This window comes from Sinohyriopsis cumingii, chromosome 14 (assembly GCF_028554795.1).
Source record: "Sinohyriopsis cumingii isolate HCF-2022 chromosome 14, ASM2855479v2, whole genome shotgun sequence".
Classification (NCBI taxonomy): Eukaryota; Metazoa; Mollusca; class Bivalvia; order Unionida; family Unionidae; genus Sinohyriopsis; species Sinohyriopsis cumingii.
The window spans coordinates 6,016,451-6,034,688 of NC_142974.1; the positions used below are offsets into that span (position 1 = coordinate 6,016,451).

Below are 18,238 nucleotides of genomic sequence, written 5' to 3' on the forward strand. Positions count from 1 at the left end.
ATGTCCTGAGCTTGAGAGACTGATTGTGACTAGAGTTGATGAGAAAAATAATATCATGATAAAGTTACTCTACAACTGACACCTTTATTAAATCTGACATAAGACAGAAATTTATTTTTACTGGTTTCATTAGATATTACAACCAATAACATTAGCTCTGAGGAGCTATTAATCCGGCAAGAAATCAAGCAGATACAGAGACAGGAACAGGGGTGTTTTAGAAAAACAAATATACATCTATATCACACACAGAGACATTTCCATACACATACAAAACATAATATGCAAAAAGAATACATACACAGCCTTCTCATTATCAACCGGCCACCAGCTAAATGCAATTTATTACTTGTTTCTTTCCTTTTAAAAGTACATGGCTCTTTTGTCGACTACAAAAGGGACCTTTGCTAATGGAAAGTCAGTTTGCTGTCCAAGAGGAAACACATTTTTATTTTTTTCCTTACGGTGAACATTGTTAGAGAACAATCTGATATGGTGATGAAATCCAAAATTGAAAATTCCGTATGAAAACGATAAAAATAAAATATAAATGCAGAAAGATAGTTGGGAAGAGAAAATAAGTGGGGGATGGGATCCAATTACATTCTAATAATAATGCCCGTTTTTTATTCTCTCAAAATGTACCATATATATATATATATATATATATATATATATATATATATATATATATATATATATATATATATATCTGGTAAATTGTATTCTAACCTTTCTTTCAAATGTTACAACAAAAATATATGCGTCAATATATTATCTCATCTCATCCAAATCGATATCGGACTCCGACGAATCAATTGACACGAGACATGTTGGTGAGTAACTCGTTGCCCTTCCAGTTGCAGCTTCTGGTCTTCTGTTTTCAGTATCAACGTCCGATTGCTGATACTGGCTCATGAAAAGGTGCAAATCGTCGTCGCTCAGATCGTCAGACATTCTGCTTTTTATGGCGAGGTTGTTTGAAATGGCGGTTGAAATCTGCGCCAAATACCGTACTAATTACACGAGGAGGATTGATTGGCTGGATTATAATCATGTGTTGCGGATGCTGCGCTGCGCATGAGCTAGATATTGCCTCGCTACTGTTCAGTTACGATAGAGTCAATGATGAAATATGCTTCACCAGAATCAAGTTTATTCGCATCGTTACGAATGTTTGTTTACAACGTTACTGCCAAAACAAAAACAGAACACAGTTCAACGTTCAGATGCTGCATACAACATAGCCAGGTAACCGGACATTATGTATCCTTACCAAAATATAATCTTTCGCAAGTTTCGAGGGGTGGGGTGAGAGTGAGATAATGCTGGCTGATAAGGCTCAAATTACGGACTTATTCGGTTCTAATGCCAAGCTGATTCGTACCATTTTAAATACTAACTGGTTTCATTATGGATTTAAAAATGATATTTACATTTACATGATATTTACATTTGTTTAAAATATGATATTTCTCATTATTTGCCAGTTATCCAGTCCATTTAGTACGTACGCATGGAGGGGGAAGGGGAGTTAACCCAGATCCGTACGCTTGCGTAAGTGGGAGGGGGTCTACTGATAATGTACCTTCGCTTAGGAAACGGGTGTGTGTGTGAAACCACGATAATAATTTGTCAGATTTGTAACCTGTTCGACAGCAGTCAGCATTTGAATTTTAACGGACACAAGACAAACTTTTTAAAGTTGCGCAGCTTATTTCTTTGATGCAGCCAGACATTCAAAGTCGGTGGAGTATCTTTTTTATCAAACACGTTAATAGTATTAATCCTTGATCGTTTCTGCGTGGAATAAATACTGGTCATTCTATATAATTGAGGGGGGGGGGGAGGGTCAAGCGTACATACCAAGGTGGAGGTGGTGTGCAAAAAAGTATGCATGTGTACGGGGGGTGATGAGAGCTCAGATGAGAAGATGAGAGCTCAGTTATTTTGAGCAGATAAATTAACGTCAGTTATAGTAGAAGCATGAAATGTATGGCAGACGATGCTAGATGCTGAAATACTGCCATTTTGCAAGTCATTGCTGGTGAAATTCAGGAAAGCATTACAAGTTTGACTGGTATTATGTTCTCCTTTCTTAAAAAATTGAATTGCTGTAAGGGGTGGATAAGACAACAGTGTAACATTTTACTAGTATCACACACAATGCCTTGCAGAAAATTACCCACAGTGACCTGCAAAATGGCGGAGTTGTACAGGAATTTCCGTGCCTGTTGCCATGTGTTATAAATACTAAATGAAATTGAATTTTGTTTAGCAGCTTAAAATATATCAAGATTTGTATTTATGGTTTTTAATTGAAGTATTCAGGAACCTTGAACGGTATACATACTAGACTGTGTTGTAGACTTTTGGAAAAGTAAAACGATTGACTGGCAACTGCTGCAGACCCTTCATCTTGCTGTTTTAAGAATCTAACTACCAGAAGTTTCATTTTCTTAGGTATAATTAGCATTTATTGTAAATTTATGAAAATATATGGTTTAACTGCTTTTCTCATATAGGGATGAATGCACATGAAGACATGCCCCTTGAAAATAGGCACAGAAAGAGAAGTGCATCAGCAGTCAAATCAAGAAGCAAAAGAAGAAGACTGTTAAAGAAGAAACGCTTTGAGCAGCAGATTAGTGAATTAAAATCAGCATCCATTTCAAACTTTACACCACCACATGATGAGGTAAAAGATAAATCTAGACACGAACCGTCAACAACAGATCGTGGTTCACAGACTTGTGATGAGGACAATACAACCTGTTCTGTCACAGATGAAATAGAGCAGGATCCAGTTGTGATTAGCTTGCGAAAATGGCAGAAAGCTAGAAAAGATGTCCGAATATACAGTGGTATTGGAGTAATTGAAACATATAGGTATGCAGTACAGATCACGAAGATCTGACATTTTCATCATGTGAGAGATTTGAAAGGCTATACGGGGAAGACAGAGTAACACCTAACATGCATATGCATGCACACTTAGATCAGTGTATTATTGGTTTTGGACCCATATATTCCTTTGGTTGATCAGTTTTGAGAGAGAAAATTGTGTATTGGGCTCAATGCCCACAAATAGAAGAAATATTGAAATTCAGTTAATGAGAAAATTCATCAAAAACTTGCATACAGTGGATATTGTTTACATTGAATGACTTTGGATCAGAATTTAATAAACTGTTTGGCTTAGATGAGTCACTAGATTGTGGAACTCTAAATGAGGTAAAAGTTAAGTATCTATTAATAATGTATGGTGTACTGTATCCAAACAGTGTGATTTCTGCAGAGTCTGTGTGCAGTTCATACAGATCTCTTAGACAGGTATCGATATATGGTAGTATATTAGGTACTAAAGATGGAAGGAGTTATAGATCATCAATGATACTGGCTCATTGGTCTCTTTGCGTGAAACCATACGCATGCATTACTTTTATGGAACTGGTACACACACAAAACTTGTGTGAAACCATGCACATGTATAACTTACATGAAGCTGCTACACACAAAGCTTGCGTGAAACCATGCACGCGTATAACTTACATGAAGCTGGTACACACAAAGCTTGCGTGAAACCATGCACGCGTATAAATTACATGAAGCTGTTACACACAGAACTTGTGTGAAACCATGCACGTGTATAAATTACATGAAGCTGTTACACACAGAACTTGTGTGAAACCATGCACATGTATGACTTACATGAAGCTGGTATACACAAATCTTGTGTGAAACCATGCAGGTGTGTAACTTGCATGACACTGGAACACATAAATTGTGTGAAACCATGCACGTGTTTGACTTACGTGAAGCAGGTATACACAAAGCTTGTGTGAAACTATGCACATGTATGACTTACATGAAGCTGGTACACACAGAACTTGTGTGAAACCATGCATGTGTATAACTTGCACGGAGTTGGTACACAAACTTCTGTGAAACCTTGCACATTTATTACTTACATGGCACATAGCGATGGGCCAATCATTGATCATAATAAAACAATTAGTTGATAGCAATGAAAAACTAAGCACTCTAACTCAAAATTAAATGTTCAGTTAATCGGAAACAAGAATGATGGATTGTACAACATGCTACTTGTCTGCGTCATAGTGAAAGCTACGTTAAAAATCCAAATCACACACGCAAACACAAACACACACACGTACACGAATAAATGGACTTCATTCCTTGCCTTAACTATGTTGCTGTGCTAATTAGCAATTCACTGACACATATTTCCAGACAAAGGAAAGATCAATCCTCAGCATAAATGATACAATCATTCACAACAGGTCATTTGCATATTCAGGCAATTTGCATCAGAAAAAATTCATGAAATCTTACAATACATAATTTATGTTACATTCAAAACAACTGCATCGAGCCCATTCATGAAATACAATATAATATAATATTCTTAAAATAAAACATGTACGATTATTTCTGAACTCAAGGAAATTAAAGTATTAATTTACCAACGAATATATTGAACAATAATTACAAACTTACATCAGTGAACACATTTTATGTAATTGAGACTAGGCTTGCCCTCGCGTGCCACCGTTCGATTATCATCAGATAATTTCCTCTGTCTCTTCTCTGGATACGGTTCGAACAAATTCTCAGACCCCCTTGTCCTTTGCATAATTTATTTAAAGAAAGAAATTTCTAAATATTTTTTTTTCGGCGTCCCTCAGACTTTTTCTCTCGGTAAAATCTTATGGACTGCCTAATATTGCGAGGTAGATTATTTTAAAACCCCGAACTCCGTCTGAATACTACTTGAAATTTTGTATCACTCCCATTGAAGTTAGAAAAATCGTCTCAAATCCGCCTTTATTAATAACTATTCTTGAAAATTTCACTTGATGACGCCTGTCTTAAATGCCCCCGACTTCCCTGGTTTGTCTGAACTCTGGTCTTTATCTTTACATGAACATACACTGACATATATGTCAGACCAATATCGAATGGACTCTGATTACAATGTAGTTTATGCCTCCAAGCAGGAGAGGGTAATTATTACCACATGCCATGTAATAATGGACCTAGCCAATACATCAGTCTTAATGATTACGTGTCACGCTGACAACGTGAGCTCTGATAAATCTTAATACAGAAATCATTCTACAAAATGTTGTCCCATTACTATATATATATATGTATATATATATATATATATATATATATATATATATATATATATATATATATATATATATATATATATATATATAATAGAGTGAAGAAGGGGTAGATAGGTCTCATATACATTTAATAAGGTCTTATATGTAAATGGGGATAGTTAGTTCTCAGATACAGTAAATGCAAGATGGATAGAAATTAAAATAGAAAGTCAGTCAGTTTGCAATATTTCAAACAAATGAGAATCACTGAGAGACAAATGAGCACTAAATGCAGATGTTCGAAATACATGGTAAATTTAGCAACATATTTGCAATAAAAAAAAAAAACAATCTGCACTTCTCTAGCATCCGTCCATATATTAACCACAATGGCGGAAGATCCATCTATTTGAGAACGGATACACAAGCTGCAGCAGCCGTGGCTACCTTTACAGTACATATACCTGAAAGTCTACTTATTATAATGATATGCATGCTGATATTAGTAGAACTGAGTAAGCTGTTTGAAAAGGTGTTTATAACCTGAACAGGCTGGTCAGTTTGAGTCGATTGAACTACCTTTGCCATATGACGGACCAGGGGGAACGTGTAACAGGTTAATTTGAAAAATAACAAGATAATGGCTTGCTTTTATATCCCCAAATATAACATTGTACAGCATATAGTGATTTAAACAGAAGAAATAGTGTTTGACGGAATCATAACATAAAAACCTGGCATGTGACTGAGGGTTATTCCAAAAAGACTAGCTAAAGTTATTGTGTAATTTGGAAAATGTACCCATGACTGAATCCTGTTACGAACAGTCACATTTTCGATGCACGTTTGGAATAGTTAAAGCGCTCGTACTAAAATATAATATTAATAGTAAACAATATAAATAGCTAGTAAGGTCGGTTACCATGCTAAAGTAAGAGAGTTATCAGATTCATTTTTAATAGCGATTTGAGCGTCGAATATAGCATATTTTCAAGACATACTGAACACTATGTACCAAAATGGTTGACCAACCACCACTAATACGCACCATCCCAAGAAACCGAAATGAAATTCCCCACCCCTCCCCATCTGTATTAACCTTTGTTGCCCCCCCCCCAACAGACATAAAACACAGATCCGTGTTAATAAAGAAATACTTAATGACGCACCACTGATAACGTACCACACTGCAAACATAAGGCGGAACTACATAAGGCTGAACTAGAAGGAACCTGTTCGTAAGAATGAAATATAATCCACTCTCTTTCGACGTCTGATGTAAAACCTGAAAACGGGTTGTAGGTCAAGTGCTTTGGAATAGCTGTACATCAGTACATATATATTTGTCTGCCCTTTAGTAACAAAATATTTCGCAGATATCTCAGGTTATATCTCTTTTTGTCTGTGTGTCTACTCATGTTTGCTGTCATAATTTTGGGATACTTAGAATAACTGAAATTAGAGATCAGTCCTGGTCAGTCAAATCCTGTCTAAGGCGTGTTGAGAAAAAGGAGAAATTATTTTACATTGCATTCGTTAATTCAGGTATTCATGTAGACCATTTGCTCTTTGTTTTTCCTGTCGTAGTTTATCTCTTTGCGTCAATACTTTCCACGTTTTACAATTATTGTCTTGCGCCTATTTCTTAATGAAATTATCATGTCAGCAGCCCCGGTAGCTTAGCTGGTTCAGCGTCTTGGGTACAAAACCAGTCCATGCCAGCCCTGATTGGCTTCATTGATTTATACTATGTCATTGCGCCCATGTTCCTCTGCGTTATATAGCGAACATTTTTGCAAGTACTGGAGGAAACTAACCAACCCACATTTTTGTCATTATTAACATTGTTGCACTAGTCCTCATTGTCGTATCCATCGCCGCCGCAAATGTCACCACAAACATCACATTTATCATCATCATGTTCACGATCATATATTACCTTAAGTTCGCTTTTATCGGACTTAGATACACTAATTCAAAATTAAAAAGAAAGTCCTATTTAATTTTAATGTATTACATGTAGGATGCAGGAGATGTTATATATAATCTCTACACCAGCAGAAAATAAATCGTTCGGAAGTAGCACGATACCGCTGTCACTGACGGCCGCAATTAGAAAATTCCGTGATGCCACAAAGTCTGTTTGTATTTACATTGGCACATATAGGTGGCAGTGGATATTTTCGTGAATTGTCCCCTGTCAAATTTCGTAACCTAAGGCCTCATTATGACAGTTTCAGTTATTATTGTTTCATAATTAAATGTGTGGATATATATGGGAATTAGGTTATTTCGGGCTTATCTTGTTCTTGAAATTAATGTCAGGCATGTGTTCACCTCCAAGATTTTCATGACAATATGTAGACAGTGCAATACCAATGGTCAGCTAGGAAGATGTGTTAGCCACCCATAACAGTAGATAACGTGTGTGCAGGTCAAGTAAATTTTCTACAAAACGACATGGATGGCAATTATTTTGAATTGCATCAACATTTTACTACACAATGTTATTCAAAACTATCAATAGCAGAAGGGCTTGTGTTTGCTCCGTGACCGTCACATTTGCCCCAAATGACCCTCGGAAACTAACAAATGCAGGTATATATTTATGGTATGGGTGCATAAACTTAAGTTGCTATGACTCATTGATTTATGTTGTAAAGTGAATATTATTCTTATACTTTGTTTTAATAAAGCTATAACAATATGGCCTTTTTCACACTTATGTATTTCATTTTCATTGCTGATTTTGTTTTAAACCAGGAAGATGAATGTGGCAAGAAATATGTCAATGTTTATACACATATCTTAAAATTCTAGGTTCAGTTAACAAAGAGGTGAAAGCTTAAAATAAAGTGGCAGAATCTGTTGGACACAGTGGTTGAGCTAAATGTATCATGCGAGGTAAATATTATGTTAGGCTTGTGCCATATGCATATTCATTAATTTTTTATGGTTCAGCAGTGGTTCATCAGTCCTACTAAATGAATTTGCGTAGATTTTTAACATATATTTTGCATATAATTTCCTAAGCATTCGCTTCTTTTGACACAGGTTTTCTTTGTACTAAAACCTTGACTTCCTCAAGGCGGTGTATCAACAATTCCTTTGACAGCTATAGTTCTTATCGTATTATGCTTTGTTTTAATATAACTATTCAAAAATATGACCTTTTTGGCCTCAATTGTTTATTTTTTATGATCTTTTAAAATTACATTTGTGTGTAAAACTGTCCCTAGAAACTCCTAATTACAGTACTTGTCGAACATAACAAGATATTCACGTACTAATCATACATTTCTGATGCTGAAGGGAAATATAAAACCGATGATTTTAATATTTCTGCCGATTTCCATGAACATCTTTATGTTTTCGTTTGATAGCTCCTTCGATAACACTAACATGTTGTTACTATACTCGGTTACGAATCGTCGAAAACTTTAGTGCTTGTTCGCAATAAAAGGTCACAGTTGAATTTCATGCAAATTTAACTCGATGTGTACATTTCTGACTTTATAAAATATATCTATCGAACATCATTTATTGGTGTAGTCTACTGCACTGAGAGATGTTGCTGAAATATTATTTGTTTGAACACACAAATGAATTCGAGACGCATCCACTTGTGCAAACACTTAGCGAATGATTCGTTTTTTTTCGTTTTCGTTAATGGCTTTTCTCATGTCTGCATGCAGTAACAACACGATTTCACTCACAATTACACCTGAAGACTCCCTTTCGGTTGGGTTGAATGGAGCCTAAAATTGTTCAATGGTTTTTGGTCATAGTTAGAGATGGGAGTTGCCTAAAGAGAGTCACTGTTTGCACATTTTATCTCCCACCAGTATGTGAATCAGAGGTATATCTATGATTTGTCTTTTGACATGTCTGTAAAGATATTCATTTCAGGAACGGAACGCTCAAACCGTTCAAGGCATTTCTATAAATATTTTACACAATTTAACGTTTGTCGTAGATGTGATTGTTGCCATTCGCAATGATTCGGCTTTAGTAGTTTAAGGTATAGATATGAATCTTGCAGCAGATGTTGTACTAGTGTTCCCTGTGTGTCTTTTACCAGTCACAAATCCTTGGTTTCAGTGGTTTTACCCATATATTTATTTTCATTCCATTATTTATCCACATCGTTTTCGAAGTATAGCGGTTGAATCATCCGTTGTATCGTATGAAACATGGTACTCATATTGGACTGGTGGTCAAAATATGCTTTTTATAGCACAAAAATATTCTCTTTCAATATTGATTTTTTCTCGATTCATCCATCCGTCCATTATCACACTTTCTTTTGGCGGTATGACTCTCACCCTTTCGTTTCTGGAAAACATCTCTCATACCGTTTAATGTATCTTTATTGAACCTTGTACACGTGTTAGAATAAAAGGTCAATATGTGTCATTTTATGGTAATCAGTTTCCCCTTTCGTCACTAATTTATGTTTTTGTTTGTTTCTGTTAAATGCATTATCGACATTTTCGTTTCCAGAGTGTACCTATCAAATAGTTCATAATATCTCAATGAAATGGCATATATATATATATATATATATATATATATATATATATATATATATATATATATATATATATATTAGACAAGAGGTGTAGATTTTGTATTGCACACATATTAAACAAGAGGTGCATATGTTGTATGGCACACATATTAAATAAGAGGTGTAGATGTAATATGGCACACATATTAAATAAGAGGTGTAGATGTTGTATGGCAGACATATTAAATACGAGGTGTAGATATGATATGTCACCCATATTAGATAAGAGGCGTAGATGTTGTATGGCACACATATTAGACAACAGGTGTAGATGTGATATGACACACATATTAGATAACAGGTGTATATGTTGTATTTTGGTGAAGGTTGATAATGGTATTATCATTATCAATACGCATTATTTTTTTAAAGGTTGTTCATATGCATGAATGTAAATGAAGAATCCCCAAGAGATTGTTTCATGACAAAGGAACGCTGTCGCATCTGCAATTCACTGTATATTCATGTACATGATGATGTATGTACGTTTCTTTTGTATACATGCCTCTATGCAGTTATTTATATATGTTTGTAAACATATGTATGCATGCATTAATGTAAACATGTAACTTCATCAACTGTACTGTCCATCAGTCCTCCAACCGTCTATCGATCTTTCCATCTATCGATCGGGGTTTGAACATTTAGAGGCGGTCTGGTGTGAGACTGAATTAGAAAGGAAATGTGGCTGCTGTCCGGGAAAAACAAAAGAACATAACTGAACAGACAAGAGGAAATATGTTACACTCGTAACGATGTCAATTTACGTATCATGTTGCATTTATTAAGAATGGTTTCATTTTAATTAAATTGTAATAATTATGAAGTATATCTCGGCAATGAAGAATAAGTTATGATAGTATTTTTTGTATTAAATATTAAAGTTGCCTACCATTATCAAGCATTCTCCTATAGAATCCAGGGATAGTACTTTCCGTTCTGTCTGGTGTATATTTATAATTCTCTCTCTCTCTCTCTCTCTCTCTCTCTCTCTCTCTCTATATATATATATATATATATATATATATATATATATATATATGATCATGGTTTGGTATTTATCCATGTGTCAATTCTACCTGATCTATCACAAAGTAAATGAAGTCCAAAGGACTTTAGGATAACTTTGCGAATGATTATATAACAATTTACCCATCAATACATTCCCAACCATGATAATTTAATCCTTACGATTTCTATTTGCCACTCTATTTCCATGTCATCGAAAACACAGATTTCATTCATAAAGCGTTCACGTTTAGGTAACTGGAAGTTTTCGTTCATTAACTCCTTCAGTGGGACATCATGTACAGTCCCGTCTTCGTTAAGATAAGATAAGAAGATAAGATAAGATAAGATAAGAATTCTTTATTTCAGACTACAAAGTTCAAGAATGGTTAGCCTAGAGTGGTTGATTCTTTATGAAGTAATACTGGATAGAGTGTCAGAGCGGGTCATGTCAGTTGTCTAAGGAGCTTATTATGATCATGTGTGTAAACTTAAAAAAATGGTTAATGCCATTTAAGCCAGGCTGTTATTGATTTTAAATTAATGCTTGATTATAGGACATTTGTTTCAACATTTCTTATTCTTCACTGTTCTTGCGTTCTGCGCATTCTGATCTTTCAAAAGCAAACTCGTATCCATTTTATTGAGATCCCTTAATAGTCATATGATCATATGATCATGACCTTTAAATACGTCTGCTGAAACATGTGATCGAAGAGAAATGCAATAATTTCTATAGATTGGCTCCTTAAGTCTGCAATATGCGTTCTTCAGCAAAAGGGGTGCAGGCTGGTTTGTGCAATTACATTGTTTTAATTTCTAATAGGTGATTTTAATCTGGCGTTTGTAAATTTTAATCGGAAATCACAGGGATGGGTATTTGTGGGGTTGTTGTTGTTGTTATTATGGTGTACGGCGTTGATATTGATAAAACTTCACAGAACATGATCAAGAATCAAGGAACTAAAAGTAGCTCGATGTGTAAGCAATTCCAGTTCAGTATCACGTGACCGTTTACATCCTATCAAATTTTAGAAAACGCAGTCATTTGAAATATATATCTTCTTATGCTACGCCCCCTTCTGTAGTCCTTTCATACCTCTGGTGCCTTTTTATAAAAAACAAAGTTTTAGTCCATTATTTCCATCGTCTATGATGTGTTGTCCTTTTGTATCATTTCATCGTCTAGACTGAAATCTCAACTGGAACGGTTCACAACCTGCACACCCCCACATTCAGATGCCGATGTGTTGTCCTTTTGCATCATTTGATCGTCTAGACTGAAATCACAACTGGAACGGTTCACAACCTGCACACCCCCACATTCAGATGCAGATGTGTTGTCCTTTTGCATCATTTGATCGTCTAGACTGAAATCACAACTGGAACGGTTCACAACCTGCACAACCCCACATTCAGATGCAGATTAGGACTTATAATTTAAAGAGAGGAAAGTCAGAAGCGATATTCCCAAAACACGCGATCTAGTATTTGGGCTAGTGGTGTGTGGTCTGGACATTACAAAAAAAGTCATTTGTTAGAAGAATATTCAGTCTCTCTGCCTTTCAGTTCCCAGTAGTCATTTGTAAAACAAAGAAAATATGAAGAGAGTGAAGTAAATTGGGGTTCCTTTTTGCAGCGTTCTGAGTTATACTGGCTATGATTCATTGTCATCAGACACTGCACATATGTTTACAACAGAACATGAAATAAACAGAAATCTTAAGCATTTGGTGAAGACACCTAAAGGTCATGTGATCAAAAATATGTTAGGTGTTCCATTTTTCTGTTTCTATGAATGACGCGTCGAATGATATTACATAACATTTTCTCAGTTTGTGCATGAAATATAAATAGGAATGAAGATGTCGCTGCTCAATGTCAGGGGATAAATTGGTTTAAGCCTGCTTTGATAACATTGTCTTAAAGTTTAGGAACGTTATCAAAAACGATTTTAGGGAATATTAGGTTTTCTTTGGTGAATGGTCATAAACATGTGTTGTTCCACTCGATAAAACCTGCCGCAAAAAGCTAGGTGTAGCAGATCAAGTCATTTCCTCTTCCTGTTTGCCCTTCCAATTATTTCACGTCATTATTTGGGTAAATATGATTTTTAAGTCAATACGATATCTACCATTTCTACTGTGTTCAAACTGATCAGACTGTAGGTATTACGTTTAAAAGAATGAGCGGATAGATCACTGCTTATTTCAAGGACAGGATGTCAATCTAGCGCAATTTGTCTTAGATATATCTATATCAAAGCTTGCACATATGTATAAAAGCATAAACTATGGCAGGTCAAATGGTTGACCGTCAAGGTCAAGGGCTGAATTGTTGGAAAATCTCATGTTCAGTTATTTCAAGCGATCTGAAGTCGACGTAAATTATCATGATTTGAAGCTGGGTCGTGAAAAGTTTCAGGTCAATTTCACAAAGTATTAGCGAAGCTTCAGATAAACATAGCAAAAGATACATTCTATGAGACATAAGAATACCAAACGTCCCCTCTTTCGGAATCACCTTTTAACTCAAAAAATTGTCATTTGATTTGATCTAGCGTCTTACACACAGTAACAGAAAAGCGAACCCGAAAAGGTTTAGTGAAATTCAGCAAATATAGTTTCCTCCAATACAAATTTCAAAAGAGCTTAAGGTAGTGTGAAGTAAATCCCGAATAATCCTAAAAATTCTTTCACATGTTCTAGTGTATAGAGTTTTCCGAAGGAATTCCAGGTCTTGAATCAGATGATGTACACATATCAATTAATGAGTTGATGTGCCAATAGTATTGATGAATCACACTAATATAATCCTGAATGTCTTTGAATGAATTCACAATAATCCAAATAAACTGTTTTATTCTAAACACTCAATGACAAATTTTTAATTCCAATGAACAATATAAATAAATGATTTCTCTCAATTATGTATGAACACAACAACACATAATTTCAGAGTGATATTAGAAGCAGGAATTAACAATCTTGTCCATCTCTGACTGATATACATACCCACTGAACCTATGTCGCAATAACTGAATAACCGTTTCCAGAAACATGATCTTAATAGAAAATTGCAGCAGTATGTTATCAAATTCGTTTCTATGATCTAGGTACGCACCAAAACTCTATCATCAGTCATAGACATAAGGACAAGCACACGAAATAAATTAAACATACATTACAGCGATATATAAAAATATGTGCAGAAATCTTTTGCAATTTTAACGATGTTTTGAAGGCAAGAATGTTTAAAATATTTTAGCTATTTCATAAATGAAATATTGCATACATATATCCGTCTCTCCTGGTAACTTGCTAGGGATATAATGCGTCTTGAGTGAAAGCGGATGTTAAAGTTAATTATGTAGTTGATATTTAGATTCGAGAAAACATATACGGAAGTTGTTAAAAGATCCTGCCGGTAAATTGCACATGGTTTCCACTCGTCATTTATATACACCATTCTGCTATGGTTAAGCAGATAAATGACTAAATTTTAAAAACGGATTTCTAAGACTTACACAAATTAATCAACGGCATTAAGGAACTTTATCTCTTAGACTGAGATATCATAGCAATGCTGTCTGTTTTACCGCAAAATAAAATTGGTTCTTTGAAGTTTCGATCGTTTTTACCTTGTGATATTTACACCCTGCTGGGACATGGATAGGAGTTATGCACTAAATCGATAAATTGCTTTCGACGGAGAGAGTAAAATATATTAATTTCAGGTCCTGTTAAAGATCAGGCCAGCTTCCTTGACTGTCATTCTCCTCTGGATCCTCTGGCAGGACCTGACGGAGAAGTGTGCAGGTTCCGTTCTGGCCATTATCTCGACATTGGGGACGTAAGGTGGAAATGTAGTGATCTGGGTGGCAGGTGTCTTCGAATATCAGGCATGTCGTTATGCAGATGCAGCACACATCCGATAGCTATTGATGCAGACTACATTCCAAATACACAAATACACATGGTGTGTCTTAGAGTTAGAAGGACAAGAGTTGTTAGCAAGATGCTTAAATATAATGAATATTTGTATTTATTTTATTGATTAAAACATAGAGAAAGAAAGAATCAATTATAATCGCTGCTTTCGGATAACTATTTCAATTTCATTGCTATCGAAGATTCCTCATATTTATTTACAAATTATAACATAAAATATAGCATTATTAAATCGGTGATCAAACAATGTTGCGCAGTCAGAATATGTGCGTTTCAAATGCAAAATAACTATTTCGATTTTATTGCTATGGAAAATTTCTGCTATTTATTTACAAATTATAACATAAAATATAGCATTATTGAATCACTAATTGCATAATGTTACGCAGTCAGAATTTGTGCGTCTCTAATGCAAAATAAACTGAATCCAAACTGTCATGACATGTATGGTTTTGTATTTATTGCAGCATCGCTAGATAGATGATAACGTTTCTAATCGTTTTTAGTGTCCTTCCTATTGTAGATAAAGCTAAAAGGATCGTTTCATCTTGGACTTTTGTTCCCTTTCCCACTTTCCTTTTAGTGTGTGTGTGTGTGTGTTTGTGTGCATTTTCACTAGCGGACACGACGGACTTGTAGATACCCTACATTACTTTAACATATTTGAAGAATAAATTCCACCTATTTCATACGAATGGTCGAACCATAGTGTTTGCAAATCAAGCTTCACGTTAAGCATTTTGTTCATTTATAGATAACTAATCATTAGTGATGTGTGATATCTTATCTCTGTTCATCAGTGGCTTATGCACTTTATCCACATCATACCTGATAGAGACCAATCATCATTTTTGAGGAAATGCAATAACGTCTTGTCACAAAGGTAAGTAAATTGCCGATACAGTCTTCCAAACGAGTCAAAAGTGTGGCACCATTGCATCGGTATCACATAATGTTTGCAACGCTACATTTTGTTGATGTAACGGAATTACAAACACTAGTGTCATTGCAATGGAATTTATAATTTTTTTAACGACCTCCATAACCCGTTGCAACGACATTCAGGTACAGTCGCAATATGATGTATCCACAGATGCAATGGTATTTTTTGTCATTGAAACTGTATAATTTATCGATGATGATATTAGTATTTAAACGATAAGGTAAATTGTTCCAACACCCCATTGCCTTCGCATATGTAGGTCGACCATTGCAACTTTAACTCTGGTTGCAGAGTAAATAAAAGGTTTAAAAAAATAATTTTAAAATTATTTTCTACACTTTTTGATACAAGAACATCGTGAGATTGATTATGAGTATTTACTTTCCAATATATTTATGTTCCAAATGCCATACGTAGCAAATTCGCATCCTATTTAACACGTACGTTATTATATGTATTAAGAATGTAGTTATGATATGAAATTCCTCCTCCCCAAAATATCAGTGTATACTGGCGTGATCATTATCGTTAAATGTATCACCATCACCACTGTTCATCTCATTGTCTGCGATTTTTTCCATATAGACAAAATAACCATTTCTACAAGTTGGCACCCAATTCCCCATTATCTCGCACACAGCTCCCGAAACCGATAAACATCCTGCAATAACACCACATCTTGGAATCAATTCCAAAACAGATCATATCATGAAAAGTCTAGATCTTGTAAATCGTGGTTTGTAAAGTTCTTCAAGGTATTATTACTAATGATTTCTACTTATCAGCAATCTTTCAAGGAATAATATCTAACTTTCTTTCACGCAATAGACACTGCCGTCATATCTATAAGCTCCTCACATTTAAATACAGTAACAGTGCTTACGGTGACATTGATTAGTTTTTCCGATAATCTAAGTTGACAGTTGGATGGAAATGAAATCGAAGGTTTAAAAAGATGTTAGTGGGTTTTGATTTAATTACGATATAATTTGACTTCGTATTAAAATGTACAAGTAAGTATCATCTCATAATGTATTACGTATCTTTATGAAATTGTGAGTTTGCCTAACGTATCAGCATAATTTGTCTTGCCACAGTGAAAAGCGACAGGTTTTGCGAGCAGGATAAACAAATTCGATAGCGTTGATTACTGGCTAGTGTTTAAAGAGCAGACTAGAAAAAGACTTTAAAACATTAAGCTGAATAGGAATTGACATAAAAAAGTATTGTGTAGAAACGTGATTCTGATTGCAGGACATTGGTAACTGAAATTTCGAGAAAAGATAACATCAAGAGGATGATAGCGGCTAGCTTAGTAACATGCCAAATTGGAATGAATCCGTTTTAGAAACCTTTGGATAGCTTAAACTGATTGACAAATACCGAAGGAGACATCACCCTGTTAAGGAAGCCTAACTTAATATCCTATTAGACACTGTTATGTAGCTCCATTTTGAGATACTGTTGATTAGGTCGATGATAAAAAAAAGTCCTAATCAGTACTGGCAATCATTTGCTCCTGTTAGCAAAAAAGGCTGTATGAAGTAGATGCTGTGGTTTTTGCACTAAAAAGCTGCCGTTTGAAAAGAATTGAACAGGTTATTGTTTTCATTGCAGAAAAATGATGTGTTACATCATTAGTATTTTTGTGTTTCCTATTTATTGACTAGAAAAGGTCTATCATAGTACTGAAGATATTTCTTCCAAAGGTCATTGTCGCAGGAGTCTTTAAAAACTGATTTTTTTGATACAATTTCAAGAAGGAAAGAAATCAGTCAGAATTTGCTACATTGAGAACAAATATAAGCTATTTTCTTTGCTTATTTTATGGCCAAAATTGTGATGCATTACCCGAACGTCTGAGTATCGAATCACATTGGTAGATCTGAGAATACGAACATCACCAACATATTTCTTCTTCTGTGTATATTTTTAACACACGATTTTTTTTAAACCTTTATATTATTTTGCCAGAATTTTTTTTTAATCAATGGAGATGCCGTCATCGATAATACTGACATTTATGCTAGACCTAAACCTAATTTAACGTATCCATTCGATTTCTTAAGCTGATGTATCTAAAGATAGTACTAAAGTTTATAGCCATATCCCTTGATAAAATAAAGACTCCTTCGTTAACAACAGTACAGATCAACTTTACTTTTGAATGTGTTATATCATTCAAAACTGTACCATAATGGGCTCTTTGTAGTTGTACCGTTAATAGTAGAAACAGACTCGGACATCTTTGCTCCTCTCATACCTGTCCATATGAGATGCCGACTGCATATATAATGATAATTTGATTTGATTTAGATAGTATTTCGTGAGTCTATTGCTGTCTTGGAGAAGTAAGTTCAACCTGTTTCGTAATCCTTTTGCTGCCATAGAACTAATTTCATCAGCTAATTTACGTCTGCTGTGCACAACATTAACTGCCCCATAGCCATATTTACGTTTGTATACAGTTAACGCAAGTCACGCGTAGGGTTAACAAAATCACGGTGTACATCTTTACGTTATTCTGGTTCATAAAAGATCAAATCCTTAGTTTTTCCTTTAACGATCTCCACTCATGATCATGTGGAATGCTGAAAGCGTTGCATATCGAATTCAATGACACTAGCTC

General features: G+C 34.9%; 1 protein-coding gene across 1 annotated transcript; it reads left to right on the forward strand.

The window, feature by feature from the left end:
• Window positions 1-899: 899 nt before the first annotated feature.
• LOC149783138 (uncharacterized) lies at window positions 900-5,132 on the forward strand. Its single transcript, XM_089933076.1, has 2 exons — window positions 900-1,251; window positions 2,526-5,132. Exon 2 carries the CDS (start codon window positions 2,528-2,530, stop codon window positions 2,915-2,917), a length of 390 nt encoding a protein of 129 aa, XP_089789202.1. The 5' UTR covers window positions 900-1,251; window positions 2,526-2,527; the 3' UTR covers window positions 2,918-5,132.
• The last annotated feature ends 13,106 nt before the right edge of the window (window positions 5,133-18,238 follow it).